The sequence below is a fragment of the Papaver somniferum genome, chromosome 1 (genome assembly GCF_003573695.1).
Source record: "Papaver somniferum cultivar HN1 chromosome 1, ASM357369v1, whole genome shotgun sequence".
Taxonomy (NCBI): Eukaryota; Viridiplantae; Streptophyta; class Magnoliopsida; order Ranunculales; family Papaveraceae; genus Papaver; species Papaver somniferum.
The window spans coordinates 242,511,537-242,529,363 of NC_039358.1; the positions used below are offsets into that span (position 1 = coordinate 242,511,537).

A 17,827-nucleotide genomic window follows, 5' to 3' on the forward strand; every position below is an offset into this window, starting at 1 on the left:
GTAAATGCGAGAATTTCACCCTTTTATAAGTCATGTTCCGGCAAACAGTTCCTATGTACGTATATGTACAGATACACATGGATTAGTGTTGCCGACGACGATGCATTATTAATGGTGAAAGCGAGAAAAAATTGTTGCTTATTCAATCAATTTCTGTGGTAGTCAGGCTCAGGATGAAATTCAAGTGGAAAAACAGGATCTTATGCCCTTCTTTTTCCATAATTTTTTTTTCCTGATAGTAGCAGAATGGCCCCTGGATTTCATCTCCTATTGATTTATCTTCGAACTTTCTTTTTCCATTAATGTCATCACCTCTAGTTCCCACTCTTCCATGTTTTCTTCATTTAACACATATTCTTACTAATCAAAGTTATACCAAAAGTAAACTCTATCTTGCACAAAGCTTATTCCTAAAGTTTAAGAAATCTTAAGGACCAAGTTAGGGAAACTTGTTTCCAAAGTAATTTTCTTAAGGGCCAAGTTTGTTCAGGATTAGAATTGTAGGTTTGTAGAGAATCCAACCTAGAAGAGTGGTAAAACCTTGTGCTTAGGTTTTTGGTCTCTTTGGTAGGGAGGGTCGTGTGCTACCCTGGAGGTCAATATCGGTGGGAGAGAAAAACTTGTAGAGAGAGGATTTTGGTATTCTAGTGTTTAGGGTACGGGGCTTTGCCCTAAACCTGGTTTCTAGTGTTTTCATGTTTCTCCTCTGTTACTAGCAGCTGTGAAATAGGTGTAGAAGAGAAGACATGAGGCTCGTTCGAGGAATGGTTAGAGAATTGGTTCTTATGGTTTCTTTGATGGTGTTCTCGGGTATGTCTTGTTAACTCTTTGGTTCTTGTCTTGGGTTGCGGAAAGAGCATGTAATGGTCTTTGATTTAATGGAAGTTTTTCTGCTGGTGTTGGCCGTGGATGTAGCCTGTAAAGGTGAACCAGGTACATCTTGTGTTGTGGTTGTGTGCTTCTTTATCTTCTGTCTCTCTTATTATTTCTCTATGTTTGGTTCAAATCACCAATTTCCCTTTGTGATTCTGATTTCCGCAGTGCTCGGGGTGCCAATTTTCCCAATAATTAGTATCAGATCCCAAGGACGGGATGGTGCGATTGAACCAGGAATTGAACGATTGTTTATTGTTCGGGTGGAGAAATATGTTTTGAAGATAATGTTTCAACCGGTGTTTACACAAAGATGAGTTTGTGATGTGATTTACAAACTTTAGGTTCAACTTGGTAGAAGTGTATTTTCTTTGTATTGTTTTATGATGTAGTATGTGATGCAGAATAAAGCGGAATGAGGTGGAATACATATTTACTTCTTGAAGAGTGTTCGTAATCATACACTATAAATAATGGGTTACAAAGTTTGAAGAAAGGATGGGGCTGCGAGGTCTCATGTAGAAGCAAGTTCAGCAACGCTTCAAAGTTATGCACGAGATGTTATAGATTTATGTTCTTAAGTCTATGTTAAAGTATTCTTGATGGATTGCACATAATATCAAGATTATGCCCGATCTGGGAAGCATGTACCATGGTAATATGGGCATTGACACGGTATATATTCTGAGCGAGTATGTTGGGTGTGATGGTGGTAAAAATTATGCCAGATTGGTGATGGCTTTGGGAATCGCTCAAAGGTTTAAGCTTGTTACTCACATTGGAAATATCTGATGGTTTATTTCAGATACACGGTAATCATGACATGTGCTGGAGTATAATATTGAAGCTAATTCTTCCTTTCTGGATTAGAGTTCAATATGTTGTTAGCTTACTGGTTTGGTGGAGCTAGCGGTGATTCTTCTTGATGGTTCTCTTGGTGATCAATCGTGGAGTCTGTGCAAGGATTTGTTGATGGTGGTAAAATATTTCCATGGTGTTTGTGAAGCGTGGCCAGTTTCATAAGTGTTCTTCATGAAGAATATAGTTTGAAGACTTTTATCAACATCATGGTGTCTTGGTCGTAGAGATGGTTCTATGAAGATGGAAGTTCGGGTTTAAGCTTCAGAATTTATTTTACGGGTATTTAGAGATGGTGAACAACTCTGGTGGAAGACGAAGGTGATTTCCTGTGATCGTCTCATGCTTGAAAGCATGATCCGAGGTGGAAAATTGTTGGATTTGGTCGGTGGCAAGTTTGACCAAAAGTCAAACTCTATCTTGCACAAATCTTATTCCTAAAGTTTAAGAAATCTTAAGGACCAAGTTAGGGACACTTGTTTCCAAAGTAATTTTCTTAAGGGCCAAGTTTGTTCCTCTATGTATAGGACTAGAATTGTAGGTTTATAGAGAATCCAACCTAGAAGAGTGGTAAAACCTTGTGCTTAGGTTTTTGGTCTCTTTGGTAGGGAGGGTCGTGTGCTACCCTAGAGGTCAATATCGGTGTGAGAGAAAAACTTGTAGAAAGAGGATTTTGGTGTATTAGTGTTTAGGGTTTGGGACTTTGCCCTAAACCTGGTTTCTAGTGTTTTCATGTTTCTCCTCTGTTACTAGCAGCTGTGAAAAAGGTGTAGAAGAGAAGATATGAGGCTCGTTCGAGGAATGGTTAGAGAATTGGTTCCTATGGTTTCTTCGATGGTGTTCTCGGGTATTTCTTGTTAACTCTTTGGTTCTTGTCTTAGGTTGCGGAAAGAGCATGTAATGGTCTTTGATTTAATGGAAGTTTTTCTGGTCGTGTTGGCCGTGGATGTAGCCTATAAAGGTGAACCACGTATATCTTGTGTTGTGGTTGTGTGCTTCTTTATTTTTTGTCTCTCTTATTATTTCTCTATGTTTGACTTATTATTTGTTATCCTGATTTACGCTACGTCAGGGTGCCAATTTTCCCAATAGTATTAAGAATTACTGAATTAGATACTACTTGCTAATTAAGAATCTAACCGTCCATTAAACTTTTACACCATTTTTTTTTGTTTTTTGTATCTCTTTTGCACCCTATCACTAACGAATAAATGGAACGGTGGTGGGTTTGTGCTGGTTTCGATTAGACTTAATTCATTCTTACTTTGAGCATGGAATGGAAATCCCATTATCGACATAACTAAAGGTTTTGAATTTTTAATTCTAGAATCTGAATTAGTGTTTATGATCTTGTTGTATTAACAATTACGGTTGTCCAATGGCTGCAGTTTGACTCATGCTCAGTGGCCATACATGTCTAGGAGAGGTACCGACATATAATTATGTGTGGTCCAATGTCTAGGGTTTGACTCATTCTCACTGGCCAATATATTTTTCTAAATCATTTTGGGGCAATATATAATTTAGTAATGCAGGATAGTCCACGGGAAAAGAAACATTTTCTATAGCTGATCGGAAGAGATAATATTTTTGGCGGAAAATTGATTGGTCGATGAGGAATAAAGAGCACGAGCAATTTAATTGGTTAATCCTCAATTTGACCGAGAATCAAAACTTGGTATAGCACACGATTTACAAAGGAGATGCCAACATTTTTGGGAGTACCAGAGCGCCACACCACTTGCACGCCGAAGGGATTGCCACCGTGGCACCGTGGCACTAAACAAGTTTCCGAAAATACAAATATTTACTGTGTGAGCTTGATATTCCTTCGATCAACATCACCACCTTTTGGTTGAGGGTAGGATGACTCAGTGGATAGAATTAGTAAGAGGGTGTCCTCATCCTCGACCTCATGGCTCAGTGAGGATTCATAGAAAGAGAGATAAGTATGTAAGGTAAGAAGCGGCAAAACTCCTCTACGCTACACACAGAAAGGTCTAGCAATCGGGACCTTCTTTCGAAAAATACGCATGATGAAGCCGGTTAATATATTTAAAACACACAATCTGTTAACGTGAATATCATGATTTATTTATTTCTCGAAGAAGAAAAGTTGCTTTACATCTTTTCACAATAACCATGTATGAGAAGATAGAGTTCCATGCTCACATTATAATGGAAAAGATCCTCTTTCAAATAACATTGTTAATATTCACACACATTATTCTTCCCTCTCTATTAATCATGTTGCTTAAAAATATTTTCCTTTTTCTTTTGATGGTGGGTGGTGTGGATGGTGGGCTCCATGGAAATGGTTCCTTCCGTTTCTTGACCTACAAATACCACTAGCTCCCGTCCTCAAATCTATCCATCCATCAATCATCTTTCTGCCTTAAAATTTCATCACTTGCAACTCCATAAATTCTTCACTTTAAACTCAAAAATTTGAAGATTGAGCTTTGAATTTCACTTTTGGATGCTTGCTTGTAACGTTTCTTCATCATTGTTTCAGGTAAACAAATTATTTTATTCACCTTAATTTCATTTGTATCTTCACAACGTTTTCTTTTCGGTAAAAACTAAAAATTACATACACCAGTAAAGAGTTTTCATATATCGGTACTACTGTATTAGAGATACATCTGCACTGGGAAACTGATTTTTGATATTAACAACGTTTTCATTTTCTTTCTTTTGCAGAGTGATATAATTAGACAAAGTACCTTAAGATGTCAAGTGCTACTATTACTTGTGTAAACCAGATGTCCATAAGTGAACAAGTCTGCCAAGGAGTTGGATCAATTCTAGGAACCTTTGGATGTGATGAAAAACCAAAATACGAAAGTAGTGCTAATTCATTGAGAAGGACACTTTCTGCTGTTGACATGTCTTCTAGAGTTACTGGTCAAGATATCGAACCAAAGAATGATTTTGCTCAAAAACAACAACAACAACAACAAGGACAGCTTGATATTTGGAGTTCAGTTCTAACTCAAAAACCATCATCTCTTCCACCTCCTTATATTCATCCTCTTGTCAAAAAATCCAAGAGTTGTTTATCTCTTAGAAGCCTCGAGATTTGTACTGAAAACTTAGGTTCTGAGTCCGGCTCTGATGGTTACCCTCCTTCTAGCGTCAGTCTTTCCGATACTGAAGAAGAACGTGAAGAGATTAATGAAGAGGAAGAAGAAGCAATCCAAGAAGTAGTAGTAGAAGAAACTAAGACACCAGAGCTAGTCAAAGTTGATATTAAGGAAGTAGTAGTGATGAATTATAGTAAGAAACAATCACCACCATTACTAGCTCCTAGATCTTTCCCACCCCCACTGAAATCACTCTCTAAATCAGTAGTAGTAGGGGGAATTCACATGAAAACTCATCGTAAAGATGGAAGATTAGTTCTTGAAGCTGTCACTGTTCCGACTTCTCAAAACAACTTCAATTCTCAGCGTCAAGACGGCCGTCTTGTTCTAACTTTCGCTTCACCTATCTCAAAATCCAAATCATTCGACGACAACGGAGAAGATGTTTTTGAAACTGATGAGGAAGTAGAATTCGATATTAGTCCAGATAATGAGATTGAAGAACCCATAATCGAAGAAGATGAAGACAGGATTGTATTGGAAATGACAAGTAGTACTAGAGTACTTCAGAAACTGCAGCCAACTGGAGTGATGAATGTTCACAGATCAGCGATGAATAAGTTTATAGGTCTGACAAACAACACAACTTTGTCATCATTGTCTAAGAATAACAACTTCGAGAGACCAATGATTAATCTTGGTCATGAAGTACTATCACGGCCACTTCCATTATCAGCATCAACACTAGCTGCAGCACCACAACAAACTATTGCAGCGGCAGCGGTCGAAGGTTCATGTTTCAACAGGTATGAGTACTGCTGGCGAAAGGAGACAGCCGCAATCGGTGGAATTTGTGATTCACATAACCATCAACAATCACTGCCCAACGCCAACAAATATACTTACAACAGCAACAACAACAACAACAGCAATAATCTCTTAACCAGCAGTAAGAATAATTACTATATTAATAATAGTAATAATCTCTTTGTTAAGGATTCAATAACAACAACAACAAAAGGAGGAGCGAAAGATTATAAGGAGCTGGAGAGACAAAATCTTGCCGAACATCTCATAGTACTTCCAGCTTACTGTAAACCAGAACCAAGGAGATCTCTAGTGAAAGTTTGGGAACCACAGTGCATTGCCACATCTTAATAATTCATCAAAATCATTTCATATATTAATTATAGATATTTCCTTTATATTGTTGAGTTTATGCGTAATAAGTAACATTTTTACTACTAGTATTTATATGATGCAAGAGTATATGTGTATATGGTCTTCTATGTAATAATAGAGCCTGGTGGGTGTCGAACATTGTTATAAAATAACAAAGGGAGCACCTGTAATTTGTGAATGAGATATTTAATTTAAGAAAAATAAAAAATATTATTATTATATTTAAGTAATTTGTCATGATTGAGATAACTTTTGGGAAATCAAATTTCAACTCTGCAGGAAAATGAAAAACAAAAGAATCCGCAATCCACTTATAACTGTATGTTATTATCCGATCCCATCTTTCCCCTTATGAGAAAGAGCTATACTGCGAGAGTTCGATTGATTATGTTTACGAGTTTGAAGAGATCGTAGGTGAGAGTGGGTTGCCGGTAGATACAGACATACAGTGTTCTCACCTGACATTTCTGGATAAACAACTTGCATTTCTTTTCATGTTTTAAATTCTTTTAAACATCATAATGTTAACATCTTTTTTCACTTTTTCTTTTGAAGATTTGAAGACAATTTTTGATTTTCTTTTGATTTCAATCACGTCATGTTTTGTCTGTGAATCGCTTGAGGAATTACCCTTCTAAATTTTTGGAGCTTGGAAGCAAAACTATGATTTTTTTAATCAACCTTATTGTTAATTAAATTTACACTAGTGGAAATTAAATCAATCAGCTTTCTGCTTAGTTTCTTCCCCCAGCAACTTTGTGGTTGTGGGGGTTTCTGCATAAGAAAAGCTTTAGTTGGTACTTTGTCGTGCACCCTCCGTATAAAAGTTGTCGGTTGTGGTCTATTTTGTGTTGCAATTTGTTGCTTATTTAGATAGTGTTTGCGCATTTTAGACTGTGATTTGTCGGTCATATGAGGAAAAAAAAAACGCTTTTAATCGAGACCGTGAATATATCAAGAAACTTATCATTCTAGGGCACTTATATACATAGCAAATACAAAACTTAAGAACCTTAAACACGTTCTAACATTTAGAAGATGTAACAGTCTGCTAGATGTTTAGGAACAGAAATGTCTGTTTCAAGTCTTTATCGTTCTTAGAGCGACTGCAATGGTACGACTAAACTCAAAGATCAAAGACCAAAAAAAAAGACTAAATATGAGTTTAATCTGTATTGTGACGTTATGGGGAGAAGACCAAATTTGGTCGCGCGTAAAACAATTTTACGCATGAAGACGGGCGGAAGTATTAGTTACGTTTCATTTCTGCGCGGAATTATAAATTACGTTTCAAACGGGCGTAAATATAAATCACGTCTGTTATCGAGCGTAAATATAAATTACGTTTCGTATGGGGCGGAATCTTAAATTCCGCCCGTTGATCAGACGGATTCCAAATGACCGCTCGAAGAAACGTAAAAATAAATTCCGCCCGAGTTAAACACGGTCACACAGCACGTGTGATATCAGACGGGCGAACATCTGGTGTCCGCGTGATGAATTGTACGGACGGACATCTGCTGTCCGCGTGATGAATTTGTCAGGCGTAAAATATTTTTACGCCTGAGACGGGCGTATCCAAAATTTCCGCCCCAGAGAGGAATATTGTATTGAGAATGTGTCATCCTGGATACCATTTAGGCACAATGATCACACAAAAGAAAGAAAAAGATATTGGGGTTGAGAGTGAGGAGGAGCAAGTGCAACCTTCTCCCACTGAGAGAATATGTGTTAGGTTTTTGGCCTTTTGTAATAGAGGGGATTGATAGCAGTTGCAAGAAAATTCTCAGAAAGAAAAAGTACATGAGAACTTTTAGGAGCAAGAGAAAGAGAGTAGAAATTATAGAATCAAGAATCCTCCAATTGGAAGAAATTGCCAAAAGAGAGAGAGCATCAACAGCAGGCACAAAAATTAAAAACCCTAAAAAAAGACATATAAAACAGACAGTCAGTAACCTACTCTCATCTCCACTTTTCCTCATGAATCTCGTGGTGGCATCTTCTAATAAATATGCTCTCAACCACTCACTCATCCTCCACTGTCCTGTGCACCTTTTTATAGCCATCTTTTCGTTTAACCTTTTCTCCATTTGATCTTTTCTGGACTCATTCTCAATACAATATTCTTCTTCTAATTAACAGACAAATGCTAATTCAAGAAGGAAGAAGAAGAATTCTTTCATCAAAAAAAGTCCGTTTGAGAGGGGCGGAATTTTGGTGTCCGCCTGGCAACGCGCGGAATTCTGTTGTCCGTCTCATCAGGCGTAAATTTATGTTACGCCCGCAACAAACGTAAATTTAAATTCCGCCCCACCAACATACGTAAATTTGGTTTACGCCCGTTAACAAGCGTACTTTAAATTTACGCCCAGCAACAAGCGTACTTTAAATTTACGCCCGACTATATTACAATTTGGGATTTGGTCGCGACCATATTTGGTCTGGAATTTGATCTTTGGTTGGGATTTGATCTTTACTCCGTCACACTGTGTTACGATCTCATCCCAAATTTTTGGTTATACTCGCCCACTGTGGATGCTCTTAGGGACTACTATGTGAGTAGCAAATACTAAACTTACAAACTTATACACGTTCCAACATTTTGATGATGTAACAGTTGTTGAATGTCTAGGAGCCGACATTTCCGGAGGAGCGGGCCGGGAGACAAGACCTAGCTTTAGGTCAATGCGCGGTTTTCAAGTCCTGCCCCTCCTAATCAAGTGTGATAGGTGCCCGACGAGCAAAGCTCGCGCATGCCCTTTGTGTAAATCTCCGCTTTTGTTTTATTTTTATTTATTTTTGCTCAATCAATTCAATTTTATTTAACTCATTTAGAAAAAGATACAAGGCAAAAGCCCAACTCAAAGAGCAACAAAAGAAGAAGAACTAAAAAAATAACAACAACAATTCAATTTTATTAACTCATTTAGAAAAAGATACAAGGCAAAAGCCCAACTCAAAGAGCAACAAAAGAAGAAGAACTAAAAAAATAACAACAACATCAAACATAAAAATGACTCATACACAGCTCACAGGTCCATCAACTAGCAAAATCTATAATAAACTCTCTCAGGTGATTCCGTAGCAGATAGAAAGTTTGGTCTTGTTGTGAAAATAAGACTTGCACCTCTCTCCAAACCTGCACCTTTCTTTGCCAGAGAATCAGCTGAGAAGTTTATCTCTTTCAGACTATGTACAAATTTAATCCTCCATAATAACACTTTTATTATGTTCCATTTTACCTGACAAAACCATGGTAATCTTCCGGTTATGAAAGCCTTTATTGATGCATTAGAGTCTGAGTTGATACGTATATCTAGTTTATTGTTCTGTACAGCCCATTCTGCAGTTCCTATAACAGCCATTACTTCAGTAATAAAGTTTGTTGCAATACCCAAAACTCTTGCTTCAGAATATACATACTCACCCTTATTTCCGCTTTTGTTTTAAATAATGTACGCTTTTCATAATGTGGTAACTACATGGTTCCAATATTTTTAATAAATTTCTATCTTTGAAGTGAGTATTTCCATCTGATGCAAAATTTTGGTGCACCTTAAGTTTTCGCTTTTACCCTTAATGTTACACCCACGTGATTTCCTTGATACAAAGTTTCACCTAGAATAGAAATGGATCACCATAATCCGTTGGATCATTCTCGATCCTCAGTTTCGGGGGATAATTAAGCCATTTGGGTTGATTATTAATATATTATTCCTTTTTTTCTTATAAACAAGGAATCTGTTTATTAATGGATATTTGAGGTGTAAATGAGTTTAATATTGAAGATAAGAAAATACAAAGTAACAAGAAAATACTGTAAAAGTACAATACCGAGAAATCCGACAAGAGAAAGGAAAGGATTTTCAGAGTAAGACAAATACAAGTATGAATAAAATCCGATTAAATCGGAGAAAGAGTGATTATTCTCAAAATTAAATTCCAACCATTTAGTTTGTTTTATTATTTAGAAAGATGTGCTCCCATAATAGGAGTGATTTGTTCAAATCTCTTTGTAACTAGTGGTGAAGATTCCATCACCGAATAAGTTGATGATGAAGATCCAGATGAAGATTTCGTCGGCGGAGACAATAAAGATCAGAATTTTGTCGTTGGAGAGCATCATTATTGATCTTAAAACCCAACCCACTAACCAAGATTTACCGTTAAAGCAAAGATAGACCTCAAAAAAGTAGATAAAATAATGAAGATATATGTTCGGATCCAGTACAAAATGGACCAGATCTGACCAGAAAAGGGTTGTTGATGATTTTTTTGAAGAAGAAAAACAAGAAGAAGGAGTGAGAAAAAGGAGAGAGAGAACCGCTGATTTTTTACTAAAAACCCGTTACAAAGCATATATCCATTTATAACAGCGAGCCTTTTCCATTCAAAATAAATAAATAAATGAAAAAATTTTGTACCCAAAATTGCAAATTTTCTTAACATTTAGGAGATAAAAATAAATGAATAAATAAATGATAGCGTCCATCCGGTCGAATTCGGGTTGTATGTTGGATCCCTTTCCATATAATAATTGGAAACCTGTGTAGACCATCATTCTTCTTTTGCGGCTCTTAGTTGGTCATTTGTGGTTAGGCAAAGTTTGGGACGAAATATGTACGGGTATTATTTATTTTAGCAGAATTTATATACGGTTTGCTATTGGAGAACAATTTGCGGTTTGGAGATAATTCGATACCATACGACATATGTACATGTAGAATTCGTTTCAGAGATATAAATTCGGACACATAGTTATGATTTTATGATTAATCTATTAAAAGATTATTTTTAACATAATCTAGCCTTACTTATTATGATTTGAACGAATTATACATATGATAATGCAATATAATCAACAAGTAACACGTACATAGGTGACATTGGGCTTCAATTGGTATATGTAAGATTTTAAAAGTCAAAAATGTGATAGAGAATATTAATTTAGTGATGACGTGACAAGGCATAATATAGACACAATTCAGTAATTCGTAAATACGCGTATAACTTGTTTTATGCTAGAAATTCGCAAAATTAAATCGGATTTCCAAATGTAACGATGATAATATGGTCAAGGACAATACAGACGGATTTGGGATTCATACGGTTATAATTCACGAATTTACCAACTAGGTGAATCTAGCTATAAATTGGATTTTGTTTGTCTTCAAGGCTTGTGGACAACTTTATAGCTTGCTAGGGAAAAATATGAAGTTGTTACCTTCTTATGCTATCCTTTAGGAAAGAAATGAATGAATAAACAGTTAAACACACAAATTCAGCTCTCAAATTTTGTTATGTGGGCCTCTAGTAATGATAACGGATTCAGTTATTTGATTTTGGGCCTCTCATGGATTCTTCCTATTGATCATCAATGGCGCCACCTAGGTGTGAGCATGGGCCGGTATGGACCGGTTTTTACCTCATCCGCATCCAATCCAATTTACTACGAATTTCAAATTTGACATCCCCATCTAATCCAACGAATTTGCATAAAATGGATGCACGGATGAATGGATTTGATACGGATAATTCAATGGATTTGTTTTAGTTAAAATTTATAATAAAAAATAAAACCAACGTAGATGACTTCTAAGAAAATCTACACATTGTATTAAATATAAAAGTGTCATGGACAAAAGTCCAAGCAAACACCTTAATAATTTCTAAATTATCTACATATTTTCTAAAAACTATATAAATATCATTAGTCTAACAGGTATGGATGTCCAACGGATTTTTCAAAGATGCATCCGAACCCACCGTAATTAGTTGGATTTCAAAAGTTCTAGTCGCATCCAATCTATTAGTAAACGGTCCGGGCATCGATCCGCAAAAATATGGTTGGTCCGGTTAAATCCACGGGTTACGGGCCAAATGCTCACCCCCGACGCCACCCCGCTGGCACGCTAAACTCACTGGTATTGTGAGCTCTAACATGTCCTCAAAAGGACACACAATGTTATTCGAGTAAATCCTTAAATGGCGCATGATCCAAATATTTCAATTCGAGTAAATCCTTAAATGGCGCATGATCCAAATATTTCAATTGTTACATGTCTAGATCCCAAAGCAACACAAGAGGATCTATTGCATGAGGGTTTGAGTTTTTTCATCGATCTACATCACTACCTTTTGGTTAAGGGGATCAGGATGATTCAGTAGATAGAATTAGGAAGAGGTATCGGTCCTCATCCTCATGGATCAGCGAGTAGTCACAGGAGAAAGATAAGTACATAGAGATAAGTATACAGAGTAAAAGAGGCAAAGCTCCTCTACTCTAATTTTTTCTAGATAATGTTACGTACCACCACATACTATACATTATTCTTCTCTCTTTTAAAGAACAAGCACTAAGAAGCAAGTAGCATGAAAATATCCAACAGACTCTAGGATTTTTTTCTTCCATCCGTAAATATCCAACAGACTTTGGGATCTTTTTTCTTCCTTCCGAATATTAATTAAAAAGGTATTAATTTACCATAACGATAAAAAGGTATTTGTTTTTCTTTTTGTTTCATGGTGGTGGGAAGCCTCGTTAGTAAGTTCGCGAATGATTCGCGAATCATTTGCGAATTTTTCCGTATCACGAATTTTACCGTCTTATTCGTGTAAGCTTGCAACTCCGAACCCAAGTCGTGTATTATGTGGCATTCCCGGATTATTCGCGAATCGTTCACGAATTTTACGTATCCCGAATGATACGTCCGCTTAATTCGCCATAAGTTCTTTAGCTTTTACTTTTCAAAGACTCTATTTTTTGGGCTTTACTGCCTCCCAAGCATACACGACCGAATATTAGACGTGTTGTAATTTTTATGAAACAAAAACGACTGAAGAGATTTGAAGGTGAAGGTGAGAGAGATCTCAAACTCACTAACCAAGCATCTAAACCACCATACGAGGTCCTCTTGGATAACTAATGTTGTATATATTATTAATATCATCATATTAAGATTATTTTTTTGTAAAATAATTCACACATATGCATAAAAATTGGTCTATGACCTTATAAATACAAATTATTTGTTATATATAAATACCGAATTTTCAGAGCCGAACTCACATTTATAAATCGAATTATACACGTACGTATCCGTTCCGAATTACTGACGAATCACGTCTGACCGAATTTTGGACCGAATTTGGATTTTACAAAACCGTATAATACTCGTACGTTTGTCGTTCTGTACGTTTGCCGAATCCCGAATTGCTTACTAGGGTGGGAAGTGGGCATATACCTTCTTTCTTCGGCTACAAATACCCACTCCACTCCTCTCATCCTAAATCTATTATCCATCATTCTCTTCTATCTCAATCTATTTTTTTTAAATCACTTCAAACTCCATACAGTCATTGGTACAAACTCAACTATTTAAAGCTCAATTCTAAAATTGAGCTTTAAATTTCATCGTTGGATGCTTGCTTGTATACATAGCTTCTTCATTGTTATTTCAGGTAAACAAGTTAGATTATGTACTTTACTTTCATTTTTGGTTTAAATTTCACACTGCTAAAGAGTTTCGTACTTCACACACGTACCACTGTACCAGAGAGACATCTGAAGTCCGAACTACGGCGGAACTGAATTTTTATGTTAACAATGTTCTCATTTTCTTTCCTTTCCAGAGTGATATACTACAACCTTAAAACAAGTTTCTTCAATATGTCAAGTGCTACTACTACTTGTGTAATCCAAGTGTCACCAAGTGAACAACCCTTCCAAGGAATTGGATTAATTCTAGGAGGATTTGAATGTCAACAATCCAAAACCAGAACTGCTGCTGGTGCCCGTTCATTGAGAAGGACACTTTCAGCTGTCGACATTTCTTCTCCAATTGTGTTTTCACCATCTGATGAAATCCATATTGATCAGGAAGATATTGAGCAAAAGAATGATTTATCTAAACAACCAGAACAGTTTGATATTTGGTCTTCAATTCCAATTCAAAACCCATCATCTCTTCCACCTCCTTACGTTCATCCTCTTGTCAAAAAATCCAAGAGTTGTTTATCTCTTAAAAGCCTTGAGATTTGTACTGAAAACTTAGGTTCTGAATCCGGCTCTGATGGTTACCCCCCTTCGGTCATTGGTCTTTCTGATACTGAAGAAGAACACGAAGAGATTCAAGAAGTAATAGAAGCAGAAGCAATCCAAGAAGTAGTAGTAGTAGTCAAAGTTTTGAATTACAGTAAGAAAACCTCCACATCAGTAATTCCCAGATCTTTCCCACCACCACTTAATTCACTCTCTAGGCCAGGAGGAGGTATTCAAATGAATACTCATCGTAAAGATGGAAGATTAGTTATTGAAGCTGTCTCTGTTCCTGCTTCTCAAAACTGCTTCAGTGCTCAACGTCAAGACGGTCGCCTCGTTTTAACTTTCACTACACCTATCCCAGAATCCAAATCAGAATCTTTCGACAATGAAAATGATGGTTTCGAAACCGATGACGAAGTAGAATTCGAATGTAGTCCTGGTAATGAGATTGAAGAATCTATAATTAATAAAGAAGAAAACAAAGGGATTGTGTTGAAAATGACCAGTACTACTAGAGCTCTAAAGCTGCAGCCAGCTGGTGTGACGAATGTTCACAGATCAGCATTGATGGTGAATAAGTTTACTGGTCTGACAAACAACAGGAATCACACTACAACTTGGTCATTGTCGTCACTTCCAATATTAACACCAACATTAGCCGCAGCGGAAGAAGCACCAGCACGAATATCCACCCCGGAGGCAGCAGTAGGGGCTTCTTGTTTCAACAGGTTTGAGTATTTTTTGCGAAAGGAGACATCCTCAATCGGTGGAATTTACGATTCACTTAACCAACAATCACTGCCCAACACCAAAAATACTTACTACAACAACAACAGAAGTATTCTCTTAGTCAGTAAGAATAATTACTGTAATAGTAACAATCTCTTTGTTAAGGACTCAACAACAACAACAAAAGGAGGAGAAAAAGATTACAAGGAGGAGAAACAGAACAGTAATGGAGAAAAGCTGATAGTTGATCTACATTTGATAGTTCCAGCTTACTGCAAACCTGAACTAAGGAGATCTTTAGTTTTGGCACCATTTTGCATTGCCGCATCTTAATTACTACCTAGTATTATATTATATGATGCAGAGTGTATGTATATGGTCTATGTAATAATAGTGCCTGGGTGTCAAACATTTGTAATAAAATAATAACAAATGGGGCGCTGTAATTTGTGAATGAGACTTCTGCAGTATGTGTGTTGTTCACAAAAATAAATAAAAATATTGTTGTATTTACCTAATTTATCATGTTGGAGATCATTTTTGCAAATTAAATTTTCAACTCTACAAGAACACTAAAGGCCAAAAAAAAAAAAACTCAACTTTACTCTTCAAAGGGGCTAAGGAATGACCAATAACAGAATCAATTATTTGTGACTTGGAATGATCTCAGCCGGGGGATAGATTGACCTGACACCCAGAGCTGTCCGGTAGATTCCATAAAATATACGGCCATCAGATTAATTCCCGTTTGCACTTTTCATCCTGACCGTATAATTAGGGACGCTTGTAAATTGCTGCCAGAACTCCGCATAATTAGTAACGTAGGAGTGTGTCCCTAAATGTTAGTAACATCATTTTTTGTAACAACGATACCTCCCCTATAGTGTAAACTGAGTTTGGTCCCAAATATCTCTCACCGTAAAACCTTGAACACATAATTGCTGAACACATTATGAATGAAGATTTCCATTCCTAAATTCACAAGAAAACCAGCCACTGCAAACCGTACATAATACATTAGGAACAGAAATATCAGTTCTTAAAAGTGTGTCAAAAAACCCATACCCTACAAATCAAGCGTTCCGGCTACGATGTGGCTTCTCTTTATTTTTGACACATATCTAACTAAAATGCCCGCCCCTTCCAAATCCCCTCAGCAGCTCTACTTTTTGAGAAAAAATAGGAAGTTAAAAAAATAAAAAAGATAAATAATTGTGTAATAAAATTAGTTTTTAAATTTTTTTCTACTTTAAATGACATGTCAATATTTAAAGAGTGAAGTATGTGGTCCGACCACATCCTAACTGCACCGCAAATCAAGTGTGAGGGTTTGGGGAAACCTGACACGTGAAGCGTGTGTACGCCCTTTACAGGGTGTCCTGATATACTTTGAGAAATTACTTTCCGAGTTAATCAAATCAAAAAATAAAAATTTAATTTGACGACAAAATCTTAAAGTTACTTATGATTTTTAGAATCGACTTATGTTCTCGATATCCAAACATGCTATTAAGGCTTAGTCATATAATGTGATAATCTAGCGGCTAGATTAACAATCCACGGCAGTTAGGATAACCTCCTAAATCATAGGGTAGTTCTAATTTAGCATGTTGGTCGTGGAACCAAAGAGCGAAGCCGCACAAAACCATTCAGCATAAAAACATTTTGCACTTTTCAGCGTACAATCATTCAGCGCAGAGACGTACAAAATGAATGAACTGGTCTCTCTATCCATATCCCAAAATTCAAAGCTCATTAGTTTAACAGCCTATTTAAATCCTAGTTAGCAATTCGGGATTCGGTAAACGTACGGAACGGCAAACGTACGAGTATTATACGGTTTTGTAAAATCCAGATTCGGTCCAAAATTCGGTCAACGGGACGTGATTCGTCAGTAATTCGGAACGGCATACGTACGTGTATAATTCGATTTATAAATGTGAGTTCGGCTCTGAAAATTCGGTATCTATATATAACAAATAATTTGTATTTATAAGGTCATAAACCAATTTTTATGCATATGTGTGAGTTATTTAAAGAAAAAATAAACTTAATATGATGATATTAATAATATATACAACATTAGTTATCCAAGAGGACGTCGTATGGTGGTTTAGATGCTTGGTTAGTGAGTTTGAGATCTCTCTCACCTTCACCTTCAAATCTCTTCAGTCGTTTTTGTTTCATAAAAATTACAACACGTCTAATATTCGGTCGTGTATGCTCGGAAGGCAGTAAAGCCCAAAAAGTGGAGTCTTTGAAAAGTAAAAGCTAAAGAATTTATGGCGAATTAAGCGGACGTATCATTCGGAATACGTAAAATTCGTGAACGGTTCGCGAATAATCCGGGAATGCCACATAATACGCGACTTGGGTTCGGAGTTGCAAACGTACACGAATAAGACGGTAAAATTCGTGATACGGAAAAATTCGCGAATGATTCGCGAATCATTCGCGAACTTACTAACTAGGATTTAAATAAGGAACTCATTAATCAGTAGGTGAAAAGTGGTCAATAGGTGGCTGACATCACGTGGAGTCTACATTTTTCAACTCATTTGCCCGACCATCAAAGAAATTTGGACACAAGTGGTGTACAGTACACTAATAGAACAAAGCTATAAGAAATTTTAAACGCTTAAGGGAAAAAAAAAAAAAAAAAAGAGATTTGTGTTCAAACTGTCGGTGTTGTATGTAGGGCTGCAGAACGGGTAGGGTGGGTAGGATATGGCCTATCCCGTCACCATACCCGTTTACTGGCGGTTAAGAAAATCTTTACCCGCCACCCTACCCGCCAAATAATGGATAGGGTAGGTTACGATTAAAAAACTGGCGGGTAGGGTAGGGTTGGCGGGTATGGATAAGGTATGTGCACTCCTAGATAGGGTGGGTAGGATATGGCCTATACCCGCCACCCTACCCGTTTACTGGCAGTTAAAAAAGTCTTTACCCACCACCCTACCCGCCAAATAGTGGATAGGGTAGGATACGGTTAAAAAACTGACGGGTAGGGTAGGGTTGGCGGATATGAGTAGGGTATGTGCAACCCTAGTTG

At 36.9% G+C, this 17,827-nt stretch overlaps 2 protein-coding genes across 2 annotated transcripts; both read left to right on the top strand.

Moving 5' to 3' along the window:
* Positions 1-4,088: 4,088 nt before the first annotated feature.
* LOC113322102 (protein FAF-like, chloroplastic) lies at positions 4,089-6,225 on the top strand. The gene is made up of 2 exons (XM_026570125.1): positions 4,089-4,246; positions 4,435-6,225. Exon 2 carries the CDS (start codon positions 4,464-4,466, stop codon positions 5,973-5,975), a length of 1,512 nt encoding a protein of 503 aa, XP_026425910.1. The 5' UTR covers positions 4,089-4,246; positions 4,435-4,463; the 3' UTR covers positions 5,976-6,225.
* A 7,087-nt stretch (positions 6,226-13,312) lies between these two features.
* On the top strand, positions 13,313-15,281 carry LOC113322111 (protein FAF-like, chloroplastic). The gene is made up of 2 exons (XM_026570134.1): positions 13,313-13,460; positions 13,632-15,281. The coding sequence occupies exon 2, from the start codon at positions 13,669-13,671 to the stop codon at positions 15,103-15,105; it is 1,437 nt and encodes a 478-aa protein (XP_026425919.1). The 5' UTR covers positions 13,313-13,460; positions 13,632-13,668; the 3' UTR covers positions 15,106-15,281.
* Positions 15,282-17,827: the final 2,546 nt, after the last annotated feature.

Excerpts from the sequence above, each read along its gene's own strand:
- LOC113322102 (XM_026570125.1), top strand. The coding sequence starts at position 4,464 with ATGTCAAGTGCTACTATTACTTGTGTAAACCAGATGTCCATAAGTGAA.
- LOC113322111 (XM_026570134.1), top strand. The coding sequence starts at position 13,669 with ATGTCAAGTGCTACTACTACTTGTGTAATCCAAGTGTCACCAAGTGAA.